This window comes from Puma concolor, chromosome C2 (genome assembly GCF_028749965.1).
Source record: "Puma concolor isolate L17-30 chromosome C2, mPumCon1.1.hap2, whole genome shotgun sequence".
Taxonomy (NCBI): domain Eukaryota; kingdom Metazoa; phylum Chordata; class Mammalia; order Carnivora; family Felidae; genus Puma; species Puma concolor.
In genome coordinates, this window is record NC_141675.1 from 26572623 (window position 1) to 26597130 (window position 24508).

General features: G+C 42.5%; 1 protein-coding gene and 1 long non-coding RNA gene across 2 annotated transcripts in view; both read left to right on the forward strand.

Annotated features, from left to right (window-relative positions):
• LOC112850031 (collagen alpha-4(VI) chain-like) overlaps window positions 1–15615 on the forward strand; it is a 142419-nt gene extending 126804 nt beyond the window's left edge. Inside the window, 5 exon segments of the mRNA XM_086675638.1 lie at window positions 3120–3210; window positions 4672–5355; window positions 7290–7386; window positions 7871–8082; window positions 14944–15615. Coding sequence (XP_086531764.1) covers window positions 3120–3210; window positions 4672–5355; window positions 7290–7386; window positions 7871–8082; window positions 14944–15197 — 1338 coding nt within the window. The 3' untranslated portion in view covers window positions 15198–15615.
• A 2453-nt stretch (window positions 15616–18068) lies between these two features.
• On the forward strand, window positions 18069–19890 carry LOC147577157 (uncharacterized). The gene is made up of 2 exons (XR_015239963.1): window positions 18069–18335; window positions 19774–19890. It is a non-coding gene; the product is annotated as an uncharacterized LOC147577157 (long non-coding RNA).
• The last annotated feature ends 4618 nt before the right edge of the window (window positions 19891–24508 follow it).

Here is a 24508-nt window from a genome sequence, read left to right on the forward strand (position 1 = left end):
AGAGAGTTTCAATAGCACCAGTATATAAACAGTGAAGAGCAGCGCCTGAAGGTTTGAAGCTCAGTGCCTGGTAGTGTTTGGTTGAGGAAGCAGGGCAAATCCCCAGGAGCAGGCAGTGGGGCCTGAGGGGCCCGTGTGCCACAAGAGGAAAAGTGGTTCTCCTGGTTGGAGTGCATTTGGTAGAGACCATACAGCCTCCTCACAGGCAAAGGTCCCAATGGACCCCAGAGAGCAGCCACGTTTGCTGGTATTGGGACAAAGATGCCAGAGTACAATGAAACCTGGCACTGGCTGTGTGTTATGATTTGCCATAATCTCTGAATCTCTGCCACTGTGCAATTGCATGAGCACTTTCTGGGGCAAGGTGGCACTCGGCCATTGAGACCCTCCCCCAGAGAGTTGGTGTGGGTCCAAGCTTCAGGGGTTTCTGAAGTGTGGGGTTTTGAAACATAACCCCATCTGAGATAGGGGAGGGATGCTTCACAGCGGGCCCATGGGAGTGTGAAGTTCCGGCACCAGAGGCTAGGGAGCTGGGTGAAGCCATTTTCACATCTACTGTACGCCCATGTGTGCATGCACACGAACCCACCTCAGTAAGCTAAGCAGTGCCTCCTAGTGGAGAATGGAGACATTACACCAAGCCCCACCCAACTGAGCCCCCCAGGCACATCCCCCAGAAGACCAGCACAAATCCCTCCACCTGCTTAGTGTATGGATTATAGAGTGGTTCATAGTTTCAGTTCTAGGGGAAACTGGATGTAACTACATTTGAATTTCATTCTGTTTACTGGTTTGTTTATTCAGTTTCTTTCCTTCTGTTTTTGCTTAAATTGTTTTCTTTCTCTTTCTTGGATACAGAAAGAACAAATTATTTTTTGTTTGATTTATTTTATTTTCAATTTTAAAAAATTTATTCTATTTTATTTTCTTTATTTTACTACATATATAGTTTTTTAATTTTTAAAAATTTCCTTTATTTTTCTTTCTCTTTCCTTTCCCTTTTTTCTCTATCAAGCTTCTTTCAACCAGCAGGCTGAAACATACCTAGGATCTAGCTTTCTTAATTGATATTTTTGTTTTGTTTCTGATTTTTTAATTTAATTTTTTGGTTAATTTTTTCTTCCTCCAAAATGACAAGATGAAGGCATTCACCCCAAGAGAAAGAACAGGAAGAAGTGATGGCCAGAGATTTAATCAACACAGATATAAGTAGAATTTCTGAACTAGAATTTAAATCAGGATTATAAGAATACTAGCTGGGGTTGAAAACAGCATAGAAGACACCAGAGAATCCCTTTCTGCAAAGATAAAAGAAAGAAATTCTAGTCAGACCAAAATTAAAAAGGCTATAACTGAGATACAACCTTGAATAGATGCCCTGATGGCAGGGATGGACAAAGCAAAGTGCAAATCAGCATATGGAAGATAAGATTATGGAGAACGATGAAGCAGGAAAAAAAGAGGGAAAGAAAGGGAAAAAAATCACGACACAAGATTTAGAGAACTCAGTGACTCATTAGAAAGGAATAACATCTGAATCATAGGAAAGAGCCCAAATGTCCATTGACTGATGAATGGGTAAAGAAGCTGTGGTGTGTGTATACACACACACACACACACACACACACACACACACACACACACAATGGAATATTATTCTGCAACCAAAAAGAATGAAATCTTGGGGCGCCTGGGTGGCGCAGTTGGTTAAGTGTCCGACTTCAGCCAGGTCACGATCTCGTGGTCCGTGAGTTCAAGCCCCGCGTCAGGCTCTGGGCTGATGGCTCAGAGCCTGGAGCCTGTTTCTGATTCTGTGTCTCCCTCTCTCTCTGCCCCTCCCCCGTTCATGCTCTGTCTCTCTCTGTCCCAAAAATAAATAAACGTTGAAAAAAAATTAAATAAAAAAAAAAAGAATGAAATCTTGCCATTTGCAACAATGTGCATAGAACTAGAGAGTATTATGCTAACTAAGCAAAATAAGTCAGAGAAAGACAAATATGATATGATTTCACTCATATATAGAATTTAAGAAACAAAACAGATGATCACAGGGGAAGGGAAGCAAAAATAAGATAAAAACAGAGAGGGAGACAAACCATAAGAAACTCTTCAATACAGAGAATAAACAGGGTTGCTGGAGGAGAGATGGGTAGGGAATGGGCTAAACGGGTGATGGGCAGTAAGGAGGGTGCTTGTTGGGATGAGCACTGGGTGTTATATGTAAGTGATGAATCACTAAATTCTATTCCTGAAATCATTATTATACTATATGTTAACTAACTTCAATTTAAATTCAAAAAAATTTTTTAATTAAAAAAAATTTTTTTAAATAGCTACAAGGTAGGGTGGGAAATGTAGTCTAGTTGTGGCCTTAAGAAGAAGAGGGAATGGTTTGTTAATAACCAGTTGTCACATGGACTTTGCTGGATGATTTATTATTATTATTATTATTATTATCATTATCACTATTTTGATTTATTAATAGTTTGCTTTTAAGCTTTGATATCAGTTATTAAATTAGTCATAATTGGAAAGGTTGAAGGAAAGAGATAAACATATTTGCTTTCCCCCAAAGCCTTCCCTGAGTGCTCCTCACTCTTGGCTTCTGGCTTGGGCATGTACCAGCCCTAAACACCAGGAATATGCTAGAAAGGCCTCCCTTATGGTATCTACCTCTTTGTATTTTAATGCTGTATTACCTATATGGCCACCACCACCATGAAGGGTGTGCCTGTTCGTGTTTGTAACTCCCACCACACTGCATCTTGCATATTGTGGGCAGCTCCAGATGTATGGAATTTATAAATGACCGAACCTTCAACTCCCTGATCTTCATTCCAACACGACATGACATTGACTGAGTTTTACACACATTGGGAGTCTGAAGACCTGCACGTATCCACAGCAATGATAGTCTCATATCCAGTTTAGAACTGGAGAACTAAATGGCAATAAATGACTGTAATAGATAATACCAAATTCTAATTATGTATATAATTATACATGTTCTCTAAAAATATCATATTAATGTCCTTCTCATCGGAATTGGGAAAAGCATGAACAGCATGGCTGGAAATTTAACTCAGCTAATGATAACCTTGTGTATGTGTTTGGATTAGGTGGATGGATCCAACAGATTTCATGTGTTCGTGTGGGAGACCGAGAGTCCACAGGATGTGGAGCACATGGCCCGCTGCACTCTGTGTTATGGTAAGCCCAGATAGTATTTCTGATAGGACTGATGTTTTTAGAATGGGATGAATTAACTGGTGGCCACAGGCCAGGTCTGCTCTGCAGATGTGTATTTGCTTGATATGTGCAGAGTCTTAGAATCTGGGAATCACTTTTTCTTAGGAATCATCTTGAGAATCACACACACACCGCATTCCCTTGTGGCCACAGTCAGCCCAAACCGAGTTGTGCCTGACCTCTGTTGATGGGGCAGGCATCTGTGAGTGCCCCATAGTCCCTTTCATCCCTATTGTCTTATCCCTAATCTGCTCTTACCTGTGCTGGCAGGCTCCTGTAGATAGCTGGGCTTGTGTTCCTTACTTAGTGACCCCTTAGTGTATAAGGCAGACCTCTGAAGCTAGACACAAGGGTTCGTGGTTCTAGGAGAACACGGGTGACTGAGTTGGTTCAGCTTCTGACTCTTGATTTTGGCTCAGGTCATGATCTCATGGTTGTGAGATGGAGCCCCGCTTAGGGTTTTCTCTCCCCCTCGTCCTCTGCCCCTCCTCCCTCTCTAAAAAATACTTAAATTAAATTAAAAGAGCCATGGGCTCTAAGTCTGGAACTTCCATTGACCACTGGTGGGATATTGGCAAGCCATCCAGTGTCTCTGGGTCACCAGGTTTCATCACTGTACCTGCACCCCATGTTAATCTGTGCCAGAGAGAAATTTGTACTAAAGCCTATGCATGCCCAAGTGTGAAGGGCTTTCATCCACACCCATAGTATCTGGGGCCAGAGTGAGGTGAAATTGAAAGGAGATTTAATTTTTCCCTCTACTTGATCCACACTTAGACCAAACACTGCCATGGGACATTTGGCTCTGAGAACTCGGTCGAGTCAAATACAGTAACCGCCATTTGTAGAATATGTTACAGTTGATGAGCTGCTTTCACACCCATCAAATCGTTTGACACATGGCCTCTGGGGGCCTCAGTTCCTTCTCCTGTAGAAGCTTAAACCTAGCTGGTATTTATTGAGCTTGAACTCTTACATACACCAGGCATTGTTCTGAGCACTTACATCTATTAACTCTTTTTTTTTTTTTAATTTAAACTTCACAAACAACCTCATAAGGTAGGTACTGTTATTATTATCATTATCTCGATCTGACAAATAAGGAAAACAGGCAGGAAGAAGGCTGGATAATTCATCCAAGTAAGAGAGCCAGGACTGAACCAGGCAGGTGTCTGTGAACCTAGAGATTAGAATGCTGTGGCCTAGTGGTTAAAAAAACTTCTAAGTGTGGGATCAGATCTTCTGAATCCTTTCTTCTGAAAAATGGGCACGTTTACTTACAGGGCCCATCAGCTTGCCTTGTTAACACAATGCTGGTAGAGCTCAGCAGCAACTATTCTTACCAAGAGGCTGGAAATGTGTTTGCATGGAAAAGAAAGGGATGCCTGGTAACCCCAGCCTCTCTTGGCGCTTCCTCCCCAGACAAGTGCAGACCAGCCCCAGAGTGCACGGCGAGCGTGCCGGGACCCCTGGCAGTAGACATGGACGTGGCATTCGTGGTGGACAGCTCCTATGGCGTTGGGGCTGACGTGTACCGTGCCGCCCTGAGTCTAGTGGACGCCATGCTCGGCGATCTGGAGGTGGCCGCACAGCCGAGCACGTCCCCCCATGGGTCGCGCGTGGCCCTGGTGATGCACACAACTCCAGGCTTCTGGCCAGGTGCGGGGCAACCCCCTGTGCTGGAGGGCTTCCACCTCACCTCCTACGGCCACCGGCTGCAGATGCAGAGGCACCTCCGCGAGGCCGCAGGTGGCCCTCTACGGGGAGCTCCCGCCCTGGGCCACGCCCTGGAATGGACTCTGAAGAAGGTGCTCCTGGCAGCCCCTCTGCCCAGGCGGGTGCAGGTCCTCTTCCCCATCGTGGCCAGCGAGACCAGCGCCTGGGACCGGGAGAAGCTAAGGACTCTGTCCCTGGAGGCCAAGTGCAAGGGCATCACTGTGTTTGTGCTGGTCTTGGGCCCCGGTGTAGGGGCCCACGAGCTGGCGGAGCTGACTGACGTGGCCAGCCTCCCCTCTGAGCAGCACCTGCTGCGCCTGGAGGGCGTCTCAGGCCCAGAAGTAGCCTATGCCCAGGGGTTCACCCGGGCCTTCCTGAACCTCCTAAAAAGTAAGCACTGGGGACACTCTGGGTGGGGTGGGGAGAGGAACTTACCAGAGCCTGGCATCTGGGAGAGCAGGCACCCATTGCACCCTTCACCTTGCTGAGGCGTGCCTCAAAACCCTGAGCTATCATTGCCCTGACACCGTGCCAAGCCTGGTGCTGGCTTGGTGGCTCACTTGGTGGCCGAGAGGCCTCAGGTTTCTGCTTAACCTTTTGATTTTCTCATTTACCCAAATGAGGATCACAGTCTCTTCCTTATTTGTGAAGCCTACATTCAAATATGGGTGTGGAGGGGCTTTGAAAGCCCAGTGTTGTACAAATTTAAGGCATAGTTATAGTTATTCTGTATCCAGGAATAGAGTCTGGAATCCAGTGGCATATAACAGTGCTTCTTGAATTTTAACGTGCACATCTGTCTCCCAGGGATCATGTTAAAATGTAGATTCTGACTCAGTCGGTCTCGGTTGAGGCCTGACATTCTGCATTTTTAATAAGCTCACAGCGATGCTAGTGCTGCCGGTCCATGGACCACACCTTGGATAATAAGAGCGAAGGACATTTATTTTCAGAGGTCTTCAGAGACTTTCCAGGAACTGGGGACACAGGACGGATGTCCCGGGTCTTCCACCTCAGGCTGGGTGGATGAAGCCAGCAGGGAAGATGAAGGGGCACTGTGCCAGTGGGTCCTGGCCCAGATTCTTCCCCGCCTCCTGTCCTAGTATCCCTACCTCCAGTCAGAACTAGTTGAACCAAATTCATAGACAGCCAGTTCCTGTGTCCCTAGCACGATAATGCAGAGCGTTAGGGTTGGGTGTGGGTATTATCACGATCACCTTTCCAGGAGCTTCTGTTGGGCTTTGTCTACCAACGTGCAGTCTAAGACACCTCATGTGCAGGGTGCCTCCTTGTGACACATCAGGCCTTCTTGCTCTCCTTACAGGGCGACATTCGCTTCTGCATTTATAAGGGGGTATGACATCCCATTGGGGCCTTGAGGGATGCCTGCCCCTTCATCACTGAAGGAATAAAGGGAAGCTAATGGACATCTTAGAAGTACTGACAGCATTTGTGCCTCTTGGATTCTAGAAGTACAAAGATCAGTGAATTGGTGCTAGTCCTGGCTTTACCACAAGTGAGCTGTGTGACCCTAGAAAGTCATCGAAACACTCTGAATTTCAGATTCCTTATCTTCGTAGGAGGTACAGGAGAGAATTATAATAGACGGCTGGTGGCTTAGTGACTCTGAGGGAGAAGCAGGCGGAGGGAATCACTTTTCTAGTCTGTTCCAATTTCATTTTGTTTTTGTATGTTTTATTTTGTTAGGTTTAATTTTATATTTTGGTATATTCTTTTATGTTTGATTTTATTTTATATTATTTATGGGATAGAATGAATTTTATGGGTTTTTTTTTGTTTTTCTTTGCTTGTATTTTAGTATTTATTTTATGCTTTATTTGAATTTATTTTATATATATAGTTTTTTCATTTTGTGTCAGGGACTTTTGGGATTTTGTTTTGTTAGATTTTATTTTTATTTTTGATGCTTTTTACTTTGTTTTAGTGCATATTTGATTTTATTTTGTCTTTAAAATTTTATGTCTTAATGGACAACATTTTGTTTTTATGCTTTATTTTACTATATGCTTCTGTTATTTTTTAAAAAAATTTTTTAAGTGTTTATTTATTTTTGAGAGAGACTGAGACAGAATGCGAGTGGGTTAGGGACAGAGAGAGAGGGAGACACAGAATCCGAAGCTGGCTCCAGGCTCCGAGCTGTCAGCACAGAGCCAGACGCGGGGCTTGAACTCACGAGCTGTGAGATCATGACCTGAGCTGAAGTCGAACGAGCTACCCAGGCGCCCCAATGCTTATGTTATTTTTAAGTTTTATGTTATTTTATGCTTGATTTGACTTGACTTAATTTTTTATTTTCTTTGTAGGTGGAGCAAACCAGTACCCATCTCCAGAGCTCATTAGAAAATGCAGGGGCCTGAACCGAGGGGACACTCTGCTGCAGTCATTTAGGTCTCCCAGGAGGTAGGCTGAAGGCAGAGCTGAGGTTGTGTCACATCTCTGTCCCTTGCAGGAGACTCTGTCCCTAAAGAAAGGTCACAGGCAATGCCAGTCCTTGACCTGACCCAAACCACAGGGGCAAGGATGCTCCTGTGTTTGACAACTCCGAAATGGTTTGGGTTTTCTTATTTTTTAATGTTAAGAGTAATATAGGGACAATATAGAAAATTTAAAGGGCCCATCAGTATATAAAAGCAAAAAATAACACAGTCTCATTCTGCTACACCCTGCCAGCCCCTCATACCATGTCTCAGAGGCAAAATTAATAATGCTAAACATATTATTTTGATATTTGTCCAAACCTGAGAACATAGCTAATTGGATACCGAAGTCATCAGGAAATGCTCAAAACCTACAGTTTATTGAGCCTGCCAGTGTCAACTGGGAACTGAACCTTCCAGTTTCTGCGGTTCAGTTTTGCAGTTTGAGATGGATTGTCTCTGTGCAGGTTGCCCAAGGGCCAGGTTGGCATATCTGGCTTTGCTGACGATTTGGAAGCACTTGAAATGACAGACTTTTTCCGAGAGAATAGAAAAGCCACAGTGAAATCTATAACTCAGCAAGAAGCACTAGAAAATTTTAAGAATATACATGATGCTGAAGGAAATGAACAAGAAATGCCTGCAAAACAGAAACGAACCGGGATAAAAAGAAATTCAGGTACTGCCTATGGTAACAACCAAACTACTCTTTGTTCCTTCGGTTGTTTTTATTTTTAATTCCTGTGCACTGTGTTCACATGCAAATTTTGGCTTTTAATACACTTTTTCCTTTCAAATGCGCAAATTCATGTACGCAACCAAAGAAATTAATTGAAGAAAACATATGAAGGCTAACTTTCCTCTGACTGTAAAGGTGGAGCTGAACAGCAGTTTTTTCAGGGAGTATTATCAGACAGACCCTATGAAGTGTTTACTTCATTGCCAGAAGCAATGATCTATTGCAGAAGTGGTGAACATCCTCCTGACCTTGAAGGAAAGTAGAAGTTTCCTTCCTCTATGAGTGGCTACATATAAACTGACCAAGTTTAAGGAACATTTTGGATCCATCTAAAACAATAGAAAAATAGCATCAGTTCTGAGTACAGCAGATAGTAATGCAAATGCCATGATTCCACGGAATCAGCAAGGTAAGCAAAACAGTGAACACATTGGAAAGAGATATGGGGTGGGGTGGGACTCTGAAGTTTTGAAAAGGCAGGGACAAGATAGCTGAAAGAGGTTTCTAGTGAGTGGTGGGGTCAGCCCTACTTAGGTTAAATGAAAGATAATGGTCTAGAAGTTTTGAATGTGCCCAGATGGCTTACCATCTGGGGCTACTAGCTAGGTGGCCATGGGAAAATTATTTCATCCTTCTGTGGCTCAGTTTTCTGATCTGTAAAATGGGGATTATGTGAATCTTTACTTCATAGGATTATTTGAAGAATGAAACTTGATAATGCATGTGTTTGCCACAGAGAGGGATACAAGTTAGCTATTAAGATATCAATGGTATGTCCTACCTCTTGGATTCTAACGCAAACACATGTCCAAAGGGAAATAACAAAACCAGACAGATCTAGGAATTGGGACTCCTGGCATAGACAGCAACGTTTCACATCCTTAGGCTGAACATTAAGCATAGAAGAACTTACCTTGTCAGTTATTATATTTTCAGTATATAATATCCTCAGGTAATCTTACTAAAGCAATGATTTTAAGTCTTGGCTGTACACCAGAACCACTTTGGAATCCAAACACTGTCAATGCCTAGACCTCAGCCCAGACCAATGCAGTCACGGTCTCTGGGTGTGGAACTTACCCACTTAGCAAACTGAGCAAACAAGTGTGACAACTGCTCTAAGGCTCCGTATCCCTCATGTTCAAAGTGAAAGAGATGGAGGAGAGCTTACTGGTTATCGAATCCGATCCCGTTCGCAGCCAAACACTGAGGCCGGAAGTCCCCCCAAATTTCCCACCCCTCTGTAACGTGGCTCTGGTCAGTTCCTCTCCTGATGCATTCCAAGGGCACCCTAAACCTTCACCACCTCCCCAAGCTCCTTCTGCCACGTCCCTTCCTCTAGCAGATGCCCTTATTTTATTTTTATGATTTTTTTTGCTTTGAAAAGAAATAAAGGTGGCCAGGTACAACTTCCTGTGACATCCTTTATGCCTGGCCGCACACCTTCTCCTCCAGCCATCCACTCAGAGAAGAGAGCAAGCCCTTGTCTTCAAGCATGTTCCAAACTGTCGAGAAAGACCAAAGGGCTCTTTCAAGCCCCACTGACTTGGGTTCCTTGGGGACTGTTAACCACTAGCCTCCTCTTCAAACCTCATCCTCTCTTAGCTTCAACTATAGCATTCTTATCTTGGTCTTCCACTCCCGACTGGTCTATCCTGTGGGCTCCTCCCCCCGGGTCCATCCTCACAGCGGGGGTCTAGGTTTCATGGAACCTGATGTTTACACAACGCCTACATTTAAGCCTCTCTTTAAGAAAACAAAATTATAACAATTCAGTACAAAGAGTCTTTCTTTAGAAGAGGATTATGCAGGTGGAGGGCCCAGAAGCTTAGGCTTAGTTAATTTCATGGTGAACCCGCAATACTCTCCCCCAGGGGCTGCGGTCAGCCCCCTGAGCACTCTGCGCACATGCCCTGGGGCGAGCTTTCCTGCCATGACTTCGGCTCTCCCCTGTGTGCTCCAAATCTGTATCTTCTACCTTCACTCTCTTGAGCTGCAGACCAGTGTATTCACCTACCCTCCACATTGCACCACAGCACATGCCCTCAGTCATCTCAAACAAATTCAGTTAAATGAGCTGGATTTGTCTTTCCCATTCATTCCTTCTCCTCCTCTGTTCCTTTACTGGAATGCACCACCATCAGCCCAGGAATGGAAAGTCAAAACCCAAACATCACACTTCTCATTCTCTCCTCGCCTCCCACCTCCAGCTGGTGACCAGATCTTGGTGTGACTTCCTCCTTGGCATCTCCGAGGTCCATCTCTCTTTCCTGCATCTTCCTCCCCACAGCTTGGCTTTCACTTCAAGTGTAACTGTGGAGTTCTCCATCTGGTCTCATTTCTTCCAATTTGGCTTGCTTCCACTTGCAGTTTGAGCACCAAGTTCATTTTCTGATGTTCCTGCACATGTGGCCATGCCGTTTCTCTTCTTCTGTATTTCCCCATCGTTTAGTAAACAATGTTTCCGTGCCGGGGTAAGCGACACATGCCTCTGTGATCACACCCCTGCTGTGGTCCTCCGGGGCCTCATTGGCTGCCACTCCCCTGCAGATGCCTTTTGCACTATTTGCCCCTGATGCCCTGTTATTTATCCCGAGCCGCCATGGAGGTACTCACTCTCACCTGCCCTTCTCTACAGTGTCCACCTATACCACATCTACTCACCTTTGACTATGCGGTTCAAGTTTCACCTCTGCTTAGAGTCTATTCTGGCCCAGGGAGATATTAAATTTTCATAGCCTCCTTTGTGTCCCTGCATCTTCAGTTAAATTCTGTCACAACACCGGCAACCATTTATTGCACCTACTTGTGAAGAATTAAATGAGTATCCTCTCTTTTCACAGAACAAGGCTGCTCTTGGTATATTTTCAATTTCAGTGTATTCTCCAAAGCACACAGGTCTATTTTTTGTGTGTTTTTTTTTTCCCCTGCAGATAGGACTGCATGATAAGACATATAGGAGACAGACCCATACCTGTCCAACAAACTTCTTTCTCTCCCCCTTTTTTCCCCTTCATTCTTGGATTTTATGGACCTGTTTGAGTAATGCTGTTGTTGGATCTTTCTAATAAGACAAAAGTTAATACTCATGGTGAAAATAATGTAAATGTAAAATTGGGGGGCTAGCACTAATTGCTTGGGTAACACTCATTGGCCCCCATGCCATATCCTACTGATAGAATAAAACTGAAGACTCTGAGTGTTAGGTTACAAAGAATACCTCAGAGATAAAGCATCAAAGATTTACTCACTTCTAGGTGCACCGAACAACCACTAGCCAAATTGGCTATTTAAATTTAAATAATTTGGGGGTGCCTGGGTGGCTCAGTTGCTTAAGCAGCCAACTTCAGCTCAGGTCATGATCTCACAGCTCAAAGGCTCGTGAGTTCGAGCCCCATGTTGGGCTTTGTGCTGACAGCTCAGAGCCTGGAGCCTGCTTCAGATTCTGTGTCTCTCTCTTTCTCTGCCCCTCCCCTGCTAGCGCTCTGCCTCTGTCTCAAAAATAAATTAACGTTAAAAAATTTTTAAATAATTTGAAATTAAATAAAACCAAAAAATCGCTTTCTTACTTGCAATAGCTACACTTCAAATACTAAGTAGACACTGGGTATTTATGTGCAAAGATAGGATGTTTCCCTCATTGCAGGAAGTTCTGGATGGTGCTGCTCTAGAAGTATAATCTAGAAGAAGCAGCCTCTGTTTGTCTCCCAGACTAAAGGCAAGGGTAGGGTTTTAAAGGCAGAAGCCACAGTGTCACTAAGAGAAGTGAATTATCTTTATTTTTTTCTTCCAAGTTTTTATTTAAATTCCAATTAACATACAGTGTAATATTAGTTTCAGGTGTAGAATTTAGTGATTCAACACTAAGGTAGAATACCCGGTATTCATCACAAGTGTCCTCCTTAATACCTGTCACCCATTTAACCCATCCCCTCACCCACCTCCCCTCCAGCAACCCTCAGTGTGTTCTCTGTAGTTAAAAATCTGTTTCTTGGTTTTCCTCTCTTTTTCTTCCTTTTTATGTTTGTTTGTTAAATTCCATATGAATGAAATCATATGGTATGTCTTTCTCTGACTTATTTCACTTGGCATCATACTCTCTAACTCCATCCATGTCATTGCAAATGGCAAGATTTCATTCTTTTTGATAGCTGAATTATATTCCATTATATATATATATATGAATTATATTCCATTATATATATGTATATTGTGTATATACACTCTCTCTCTCTATATATATACACACTATACATATATACACATATATTTTGTGTATATATGTGTGTGTATATATGTGTGTGTATATATGTGTGTATATATATGTGTATATATATATGTGTATATATATGTGTGTGTGTATACACACACACACACACACACACATACACACACACACACACCCCACATCTTTATCCATTCATCAGTCAATGAACATTTGGGTTTTCCATAATTGGGCTACTGTTGATAATGCTGCTGTAAACATTAGGATACATGTACCCCTTCAAATCTGTATTTTGTAGCCTTTGGGTAAATAGTAGTTCAGTTACTGGATCGTAGGGTAGTTCTATTTTTAACTTTTGAGGAACCTCCTTACTGTTTTTCAGAGTGGCTGCACCAGTTTGCAAGCCCACCAACAGTACAACAAGGTTCCCATTTCTCAGTATCCTCGCCAATATCTGTTGCTTCCTGTGTTGTTGATTTTAGCCATTCTGACAGGTGTGAGGTGATATCACATTGTAGTTTTTTAAAGTTTGTTTGCTTGTTTGTTTGTTTATTTATTTATTTTGAGGGGGGGAGGGGCAGAGAGAGAGGAAAGAGAGAGAATCCCAAGCAGGCTCTGCACTGTGGGGTTTGAACTTGGCCAGCTGTGAGATCACGACCTGAGCTGAAATCAAGAGTCGGATACTTAACTGAATGAGCCACCCAGTTGCCCCTCGTTGTAGTTTTTTTAAAGTTTATTTTATTTATTTTGAGAGAGCACACCTGTATGTGAATGGGGGAGGGCCAGAGAGAGAGGGAGAGAGAGAGTGACAGGCAGGCTCTGTGCTGTCAACATGGAGCCCAACGTGGGGTTTGATCTCATGAACTGTGCGATCATGACCTGAGCTAAAATTAAGAGTCAGATGCTTAACTGAGTAAGCCACCCAGGCTCCCCTCTCATTGTAGTTTTGATTTGCATTTCCCTGATGATGAGTGGTGTTGAGCATCTTTTCATGTGTTTTTCATCTGTATGTCTTCTTTAGAAAAATGTCTGTTCATGTCTTTTGCCCAGTTTTTAACTGGAGTGTCTTTTGGGTATTGAGTTTAAAAGTTCTTTGCATACTTTGGATATTAACGCTTTGTCAGATATGTCATTTGCAAGTATCTTCTCCCATTTCATAGGTTGCCTTTTAGTTTCGTTGATTGTTTCCTTCACTGTGAAGAAGTTTTTTATTTTGATGAAGTCCCAGTAGTTTATTTTTGCTTTATGAATGATTGGTTTAAACAAGTCCTTGGCTTGTTAAATTACAGGGCACCAGCTGATTGCTGAGCCGCAAGTCTGTTTATTGAATCTACAGAGTACAGCCAAAAGTTCGCCACTGGAGTGTTCTCCTGTTGACTCCAACAAGTTTTGGAGAAGCATTTGCTTCTCGTGGACAATTTCCATGATCAAATCTTTACCCTACTAAGAGTATATTTCCTTCCCTTGGGTCCAGCACATCTGATCACTCCTTCAAGAAAACTAGTCTGTGCTGATTATGCCAATGGGAGGTGTCTTCCAAGGAACAGACAATGAATTTTAGCCCCTTGCTTTCTGAAGACATTATCTTCTTTATTTGGTGGTGCTTGGAAGACCCAGGGGAAACCATCTGGAGCATGGTTTATTCTATACTGTATGGTCGAACTCAGACAAGAATATTTTTCTGTGACTTCAAGTGTACCCAAGGAAATTGGTTCTCTCTGGAAGGCACAAGTTACATACGTGGGGAAATTAGCATCTGATTTAAAATTTAGGGCATCTCAAATCTTTCTCTGTTGTAACTTGTTGATCTCAATACTATTTTATTCTCCAGAAACATCATGTTTTTCTCAGAAGAGATATTTTAACTTCTTGGGCAAGTGTCAGGGTATACTATGTAATAAATAAGCTGCCTTTTTGCTAGGCCATTAGACGGCTGGAGGTTTGGGATTAGGCAAGGGATTGATATGGTTTGAAAAAGAGGGAGAGGGGCGCCTGGGTGGCTCAGTTGGTTAAGCGGCTGACTTTGGCTTGGGTCACGATCTCGCGGTCCGTGAGTTCGAGCCCCACGTTGGGCTCTGTGCTGACTGCTCAGAGCCTGAAGCCTGTTTCGGATTCTGTGTCTCGCTCTCTCTCTGACCCTCCCCTGTTCATGCTCTGTCTCTCTCTGTCTCAAAAATAAACGTTAAAAAAAAAAAAAGAAAATGAGGGAGATGAGTATTATAAGCAACTGAGGAGTTTCTTGGTATCAGAAAGCTTTATTCATTCATTCGTTCACTCATTTCTGCATTGTCTAGCGTGCATTCCATATGCCAGGTACTGTGCAAAATGATAGTTACAACTGTATTGCACTTTTCATGTATGTTCTGTGCCACCTTATAAAAACATTGGGATGTGGGTTTTTTTTAATTGCTTTTACGGTTGAAGAAATTGAGGCTCAGAGAGGATAGGCTCAGGCTCACACAGCCAGTTGGGGGTGAGATTAGGATTCATTCCCAGTCTGTGTCTCCAAACCATCGTGCCTTTGCTGTCAGGCTCATGCAGGAAGTTCAGCTCTCTCTGCATTTGTTTTGCTGCAGGCCCTTGTTCCCTCGATCCAATGGAAGGCGAGTGCCAGAATTACACCCTGAGATGGTACTATGACAAGGAGAAGCAGGCCTGCCAACAGTTCTGGTATGGCAGCTGCGGGGGCAACACGAACCGGTTCCAAACCAAGGAGGAGTGCGAGGCCCGGTGTGTCCCAACACCCCTGTAGGGACTTGCAGCTGCTTCTGTTTTCAGAGCTGACGAAAATGACATTACCTTTCCTGAGACAGTACCACACGGCTCATAAATTATGTAGCTCACTCTACAATCTCATTGGTCGGATTCCTAACCCCTGAATTTTTTCCTACGAGCGAGGACGTGGGCCAGATGATTTGTCACTTGAGAAGGACTGCATTCTAGTGGTTAAAAGACTAACTAAAAGGTTCCTGCAAGTATGTCAAGGACTTAGAACTGAATGAAAAAGAAACTTGAATTGTACCTACAGTATTACTTAAAAAACAATTTTTTTTTTTTTGGCTCTGTAGCAAAAGAAAACTCAATGGAAACAGTGAATAAAACCTAATTTGGAAGTGAGTTGCAACTTGAATTCTTGTTGTCACTAAGAGAACATGGAAGTGTTAGTCAAAGTGGGGGTCTGGAAATTTTTAATGTGATATTTAATCCATGCTACTCAGTGTAAAAATAAAGGTATTTTGACTAAGTCACTTGGTGTGAAACTGTGTGTGATACCTGCTCACTGCAATCTGTGTTATATTTTGTGACATAGCAGATGATGGTGAGAAAGCAGTGAGTTTGCCGTGGGACTGAGTCTTTGTCATCTGTTACGACTCTTGTGCATTGAAACGTGGTGACTCAACAATTAAAGCTGATGTTTTCAATGCAAATATGAAATGAAGGGTCTAGGTTCACCCTGGATGAAAAGTTTTTCCATATAAATAGTGAAGAAATTATGATTTTGGGAGCTCTTCCTCTGGCTTCATGGCTCTATCCCCCAGGCCTCTAACTTGGACCCAGCTTCAGGGCAGAAATGGGCACTACATGGAATTCTAGAGTTGCTAGATATTGAGGGTGCCTGATGTGGGCCTTGGGAGGGTCATGTACGAATCAGTTTGGGCTGCCATAGCAGAATACCACAGACTGGGTGGCTTAAACATCAGAAACTTCCTTCTCATAGTTCTGGAAGTCCAAACTAGACTGGAAGTCTAAGACCAAAGTGTGGACGATTTGAAAAAAGAAGAGGGCTCCTGGGTTTGAGAAAGCTGCCCTCTCACTCCGCCCTCAAATGGCCTTTCCTCTGTGGGGAGAGAGTGAAGGAGGGAGGAAGGGAGGGAGTGAGGGAATGAGGATGGGGGCGGGGAGAGAGGGAGAAGGAGAGAAAGGGAGGGAGAGTTCTCTCGTGTCTCTTCTTTTTTTTTTTAAATTTTTTTTTTTCAATGTTTATTTATTTTTGGGACAGAGAGAGACAGAGCATGAATGGGGGAGGGGCAGAGAGAGAGGGAGACACAGAATTGGAAACAGGCTCCAGGCTCTGAGCCATCAGCCCAGAGCCTGATGCGGGGCTCAAACTCACAGACCGCGAGATCGTGACCTGGCTGAAGTCGGACGCTTAACCGACTGCGCCACCCAGGCGCCCCTCGTGTCTCTTCTTACAAGGACACTAATTCCATAGAATTAGAACTCTATCCTTATGACCTCATTTAACCTTAATTACCTCCTAAAGGCTGTATCTCCAAATGCAGTCACATTGGGGCTTCAGTATATGAATTTTGAGGTGACATAAACATTCAGTCTATAAAGGATCACAAGCAGCTGGTGGGTGCCCCCACGGACCCAGAGGGGAGTTTGCTCTCTGGCAAGTTTCTGGTTCAACAGAATCCTATTTGTTCCTCCTCTCAGCCCAGTGACAAAGGAGATGGGATAGGAACCAGTTTTATATAAAATAATCACAGAAACATTAACGTTTTGATTCCATTTCTATGGCAATTATTTTTATCTGATCACAAAATGATAACTATGTGTTCATGGCAGCAAGTTTGTAAAACACAGAAAAGCACATGAAAGAAAGAAATATCACTTATAATCTTTTCTCCAAAAGGTAATCATTTGGTATAATCCAGAAATGCCTAGAATACTATCTTTTTCCCCTTCCTTAACACACTACCTTGTACCTGATTTTGCTAACGCATTTTCACGGATTAGAATGAAATGGAAATGCTCCATCTTGTTTGAAAGAGCTGCTCATTGTGCAGGTGTGTGTATGCGTTTCTCTCTTTTAGGCGTAACCTCAGCTGCCTGGGCATAAAGGGGTTGAGCATATCTATCCTGAGGATGGTATGTGATTTGAGCTGTGATCTATTTTCCACTTCTTATCCCCACCCTGCCCTTCCAGTGTCTAGAAATTGAGAACCCAAAGGCAAAGATTCAATATAAGAGGAACGTTGGGAGGAGTTGTTCAGGTGTTGGCTGTTGCCATCCTTGGAACGCTTATAAGGTCCGCCTGTAGTTCTCCTTGCATTTAATAGATGGTGGTATAACTCTTCCTCAGAGCTCCTCTGACCCAAGCAGAAAGTGTACTTGGAAAGCTTTCAGGGAAGAGAGGGCAATAAACCACAAGAGACTCTTAATGATAGAGAGCAAACTAAGGGTTGATGGAGGGATGTGGGTGGAAGATGGGCTGGATGGCTGATGGGTATTAAGGAGGGCAACTGTTGTGATGAACACTGGATATTGTATGTAAGTGATGAATCACTGAATTCTTCTGAAACCAATATTGCACTATATGTTAACTAAAATGTAAATTTAAAAAATGTTAAAAAAAAAAAGAAAAGAAAAGAAAAAAGAAAAGCCATGAGTTAGACAATCTGACCAAGGATTGGAAACAATATCTATTGTTCTAGATACTATTCAATTTATAAGACACTTTCCAACATTATTTCATGTACTTACCTACTCCTACCACTAAATCTTGGATGTTGGCATTGTTCTTTCTAATTTTTCCCCTTGTTCTTCCCATTCTCAGAAAGGTGAAGCTTCTTGACCCAGGCACCTAACAGAAACTGGCTTGGAATTCTTTTTGATCCCCAGAACAGTGCTCCTTCAGCTCTACTCCATTGTTCCAAAACATTGGCTGCCACCGAAGGTCAGAGAATTCTGAAGGTCAGAGCCCAAAGTGGGTCAGGTAGGAGGATAGACTGAGACAGAAGAGAGAAATTTCCTGCTTGACATAAAGGAGCTGGACTTTGCTGTCTACCTCAGATGCTCCCCTCCCAGCCCTGGGGGTTCTGGTCTGGCCCAAGTCTGGAAGAGGAAACAGCAGGGATGGACTGAAAGAAAAGCTGAACTGTGAGGCAAGGAATCTTAAGGACAGCCCTGGCCAACCCCACAGGGAGCTTTGGAGCTAAAAGTCTGGCCAAAGTTGCCTCAGGTGTGTGGAATTAGTTGGGACCGATGGCTGCCTCCACTAGCCGTTGGAAGTGGGATGCCCCAGGAAGGGCACACTCATGGGTGAGGCAGCTCTGAAGGGGCCCACCTGAGAGCTGTCTGCCAACCGTGCTCCTAGCAGCTGGGGCAACATCCCTCTGTTGAGGGGACCTCTGGGGGATGCATCTGCATCACAGTGCTGTTACAGGGAATGTCGTTCTGCATTGTTTCCAAATTTCCAAAGCTTCCTGAATCCGATAGGACACACTCAGAAGCATTAGTGTAGCATCCGAGGCCTCAGAGATTGGGTCTTCACATCCAGTCTCTGGCCTCACCGACGGTGACAGTTGTTCTGTCCCTTCAAGTTTTCACTTGAACAATACTAAATAGAACATGTATAGTTTTCTGGAAATTCGACATCCTATTTATCCATGCTGCTGCCTTTGGTGATACTTCTGTGGGGAGTGCCCTATTAATTCTTTTGTTTGTAAAGTATTTCATAGGCATCTACCAGATCCATTACCTGTATCAAAATCCAGCTCAGGTCTCATTGCCTCTCTGAAAACTCCTCTGATTATCCCTTTTAAAGAAAGAATTAGTCATTACCTGCCATAGGCTGACTTGGGCACACTCTCTTTTTGCCTTTTTTCCACCAGGTTTACATCATTTACCTATTAGTCTCCTTAGACTGTGAGTTTTTTCACCTTAGAACCGCCTGCCCTGCACAGGGCCCAACTGATTTTCTTTCAGTCCTGATTTTGTAACTCTCTATCTGTTTTCAGAGACTGTTGGAAAGGACCCCCCCACCCCCAATAATGCTTGACTCATGCCATACCTCTCACTGTAGAAAATTTCTCTGCTTTGTAGATGTTCTGCACTTGTTCCAGATGTCAGGACATCAGTGCCCCATCAGCCAAGTGGAAAAAGTTTTATGTGTTTTTAATTTCCTCTTTGGATCAGTTATCATATCATCACTATGAACTGTTTTGGGGATATTGGTTTTTCTGATGAAGGAATTAAGATTAGAAAGGCCAAGTGAAATCAAATCTCACATAATGAATCATTTGGTAGCCTAAAGTTAGAATAATTTTTGTTATTAAATTTTATTAAACTTTGTTAAATTTTTGCCATCTTGAGATCTTGTGTTGGATTATTCCTTTGGTTTTTGAATAGCCCCAGAGGTATGTTTTCAATGTGGCTGGGGATTCATAGTTGGGACTATGGTGTTATGGGAAATACCAAGACTGGGCACCAGAATTCAGCATGTGATTCCCTCTGTGATTTCCCTGGTGACATACACAACTGACTCCATGTTTTCTGGACCTTGGTCTTTTCTGGCTAAGGAGACAGGGGATGAGAAGAACATCTCTTGCCTCCTGTAGTCTGTCTAAATTTTGCACACAAACTAATCCATTCCTTCTTTGGCTCTTCTCTTACCTTAGGCACCTAAAAGAAGCAAGCCCAGCTGAGGACAAAAGAACCACCCAGTGGAGTCCAACACAGATTGTTGCCCCATAGTATAATGAGCTGAATAAATGATTGTTGTTTTAGAACACTAAGTTTTGGGGTGATATAATTTGAAGAAAGTTGGGCTGAGCTGGCTCATGTATCTGCAGCCAGCCACCAGTCTGTTGATCAGTTAGCTGGCTTAGGGCATCTTCCTAATGAGAAAACAATTATATATTTGTATGCATCTAGTAATAAAGCCTTAAAATATATAAAACACCAATGCAGTTAATTTAAAGGAAGCTTTAGAAGCAGAAGAATGGGAAAGGAAGAAGTAATATAATCTCTGTTTGTAGATGATATGAATATGTTTCTGGAAAAATAAAAAGATCTAAGAGAACAGCAGTGTTACAGATAGAGACTGCTCTATCAGCCTGGATCTTGCAGTGATCAGGAACAACTTACCATGAAGGACACAGAATACAGCTGAGAAGGAACTTTTTTTGCTGTAAACCACTGAGATTTAGGGGATGTTACTGCAGCATTACCGAGCCTATTCCCAGGGATATGGATAGAGAGCAATGGGGACTCACAAACATGGTTCTAGGGAGTGAAAATTAGAAAGAATTCTGGCATTTTCTATTAAAATTAAAAATACAAATACCCTGGATCAGCAACTTCAGTCTTAGGTGTATCCCCTGGAAACTCATGTGCATGATCACCGGGATACATACACGTTAATATGCAATGTTCACAGCAACAAGTTCAGACTCCCAAGTCATGAACAACCCATATGTCCATTAATAAAGACATGGGTGAACATGCTGTGCTACATTAAAACAGGGTGTACAGAAATGGAAAGGAGTTAATGAAACTGAATTAAGATTCGGCAACATGGCTGAATCTTACAAAAGATATTTTGGAGAGAAAGGAATATGCACAGAATAGGATTCCATTCATCTGAGCTTCAAAAACAGGCAAAATTAAATTATATTGCTATACCTTATGTGGCGAGACTAGGCAGAAAAAAAGCAAAGATGCAGTTACCATTGGAGTCAGGATGGCAATGTGGTACAGGCTGTGATGTGTCACCCATACCCGCCTTTTAGGAATGAAGAATTCTTTCCTCCAGCTGCTGTGAGTGCTGCTGGTTGGTGACCCTCAGAGGCTAGCCTTCACTGGAGATTTCCTCGGTTGAAGAAAAACCGCATCCTGCCATGGGCAGAAGTATCCAGTGACTGGTCAGTATTAAATTTAAATTATAAAGGTCCAACCCCACCACTTGGGACACTTACGGGGCCATCCCAGCTCTGAGCTGTCTGTGGGGTCAGCTAAGAACTTCTTTGGGACTCCCACACAGCCCAACTAGTGTCTCTGCCTAATTGGATTCTCTTCTCTTCCTTTCCACAGGTGTTGGCCTCAAAAGCACTCCCTTATAAATAGTCTACCTGTTAAGCTCTGTTTCAGAGCCTGCTTCCTAGGGTCCCTAGTTTGTCATCCTTTTGCAAAGGGAGGTGCCTGGGATTGGGAAGTAGAACATGGATGGCAGTTATGTTCAAGTCTCCTACCAGAGTTCTGTCTCCACAGGTATTTCCTTTACGTGTAGTCCCTAAAGTGTACATTTATGTTTTGTGCCATTGATTTATGTTCTACGCACCACAGTACTCCAGAAATTCCTTGGAAATACAAAGCCAGAACATGTGAGCTAATGTTATCTGCATATAACTTTGGATTCAGGCAAGTAGAACACGTTCTATGTTGGTCTGAGTTAATGTCTTTCTTTGGAAGCGGAAGCAAGCTCTTCACTATGTATTTATGAGTGGGTTCATTGTAAAAGCATGAGTTTTTCATTCATCAGAAGACAGAAATTACATCAGAATGCCTTCTGTTAGGAAAAGAAATACTCAGACTGGGCCTGGGTTTGATTTCTTAATCACTTTCCTCAGGGGAAAGTGAAGAGTTATGTCCGATGTTCAGTCTCATTTTAATCTCGAAGTCCATTGAAATACCTTGGTTGTTTTATTTTAATTCTAGTACAATTAATGTACAGTGTTATATTAGTTTCAGGTGTACAATACAGTGATTCAACAGTTCTATGTTAGTGCTCATCAGTATAAGTGTACTCTTTTTTTTTCTTTTTTAAAGTTGAGAGAGAGAGAGAGAGAGAGAGAGAGAGAGAGCACGAGAGCGCACAGTCAGGGGAGGGGCAGAGACAGAGGGAGAGAGAGAATCCCAAGCAGGCTGTGCACCACCAGCACAGAGCCCAATGTGGGGCTCGAACTCACAAACTGTGAGATCATGACCTGAGCTTAAGTCATACGCTTAACTCACTGAGCCACCCAGGTGCCCAATATAAGCGTACTCTTAATCCCCATCACCCATTTAACCCATCCCCCCACCTGCCTCCCCTCTGGTAACCATCAGTTTGTTCTCTACACTTAAGAGTCTGTTTTTTTTTATTTGTATCTTTTGTTTAATTTGTTTTTTATTTATTAAATTCCACATATGTGTGGAATCACCTGGTATTTGTCCTTCTCTTACTTACTTCACTTACCACTATACCCTCTAGCTCCATCCATGTTGTTGCAAATGGCAAGATTTCGTTCTTTTTATGGCTGAATAATATTCCATTGTGTATATATACCACATCTTCTTTATCCATTCATCTACTGAGGGATGCTTGAGTTACTTCTACAATTTGACTATTGCAAATAATGCTGCAATGGGCATAGGGGTGCGTATATCTTTTTGAACTGGTGTTTTTGATTTGGGGTGGGGGATACATAGCCAGTAGTTGAATTACTAGATCATATGGTAATTCTATTTTTCATTTTTTGAGGAGCTCCCATACTGTCTTCCAGAGTGGCTGTACCAGTTTGCATTCCCACCAATAGTGCATGAGGGTCCCCTTTTCTCCACATCCTTACCAACACTTGTTTCTTGTGTTGTTCATTTTAGCCATTTTGACAGGTGGGAGGTGATATCCCATTGTGGTTTTGATTTGCATTTCCCTGATGATGAGTGATGCTGAGCATTTTTTCATGTCTGTTGGCTATGTAGATATCTTCTTTGAGAAAAGTCAGTTTATGCCTTCTGTCCATTTTTAATTGGATTATTTGTTTTGTTTTGTTTGGGGGTTGAGTTGTATAAATTCTTTATATATTTTGGATACTGACCCCTAATCAGATATATCATTTGCAAATATTTTCTCCCATTTAATAGATTGTCATAATTTTGACTCTTAGAACTGGGCAGGACTTAGAAAGAAATTTAAAAGGAGAGATATAAGAAGTAATATTTATTTATCCAAATAAAAATTTACTGAACCCTTCTTATCTTAGTTATTATATGTTAAGAACACTTCTATTAGCTTGGGTTATAGAAGTGAAGAATAAAGAAATGAATTCTTGCTTTCATCTGCTCATGTAGTTACCTTTTATTTTTATTTAAAATTTTTTTTTAATTTTAGAGAGAAAGTATGAGTGAGAGAGAGGGGGAGAGGGAGAGGGAGAGGGGGAGAGAGAGAGAGAGAGAGAGAGAGAGAGAGAGAGAATCTTAAGCAGGCTCCACACTCAGTGCAGAGCCTGACGTGGGGCTCGATCCCACGACCTTGGGATCATGACCTGAGCTGAAATCAAGCAGTGGGTGCTCAACTGACTGAGCCACCTGGGAACCCCACCATTTTTTTATTTTGGTATGTGGTGAGAGCACTTGAAATCTACCCTTTTAGCAAATTTCCTGTATACAACATAGAATTATTAACTAGAGTCATAATGCTGTACATTATATCTTTAAATATTCATCCTACATAACTGCAACTTTGTACCCCTTGATCAACATCTCCCCATTTCTCCCACCTGTTAACCACTCTTCTGTTTCCATGTATTTGATTTCTTTTTTAGATTCCACATATAACTGAGATCATAGAGTATTTTTCTTTCCATATCCGAATTCTTTCCCTAGTGTAATGTCTTCTAAGTTCATCCATGTTGTTGCAAGTGGAAGAGTAACCATTTTTTAAGACTGAGTAATATCACATTGTATATACATACCGTAATTTCTTTATTCATCTGTCAAAGGACACTTAGGTTGTTTTCACATCTTGGCCATTGTGAATAATGCTGTAGTGAATATGGGAGCACAGATATTTCCAAGGTACTGGGTTCAATTCCTTTGGATAAACACCCAGAAGTGGTATTGCTGGATCATATGATAGTTCTAATTTTCATTTTTTTAGAGGCCTCCGTATTATTTTCCATAATGATTGTGCCAATTTACATTCCCACCAACAGTGTACAAGTAGTTCTTCTTTCTCCACATCCTCACCGACATGTGTTACCTCTTTTTAATGATTGCCATCCAAGTGTGAAGTGATTTCTCATTGTGGTTTTGATTAGAATTTCCCTGATGATTAGTGATGTTTAGCACCTTTTCATGTACTTTTGGCCATCGGTATATCTTCTTTTGAAAAATGCCTATTCAGGTACTTTGCTTCTTTTTTTTCAGCCTGGTTGTTTGCTTTCTTGCTATTGAGTTGTAGAAGTTCCTTATATATTTTGGATATTAACTCCTTATTGAATATATGGTTTGCAAATATTTTCTCCCATTCCATAGGTTGCCTTTTCATTCTGTCAATTGTTTCCTTTGCTGTGCAGAGCTTTTTAGTTTGAGGTTGTCCCTCTTGTTTATTTTTGCTTTTGTTGCCTAAGCTTTCGGTGTCACATTCAAAAA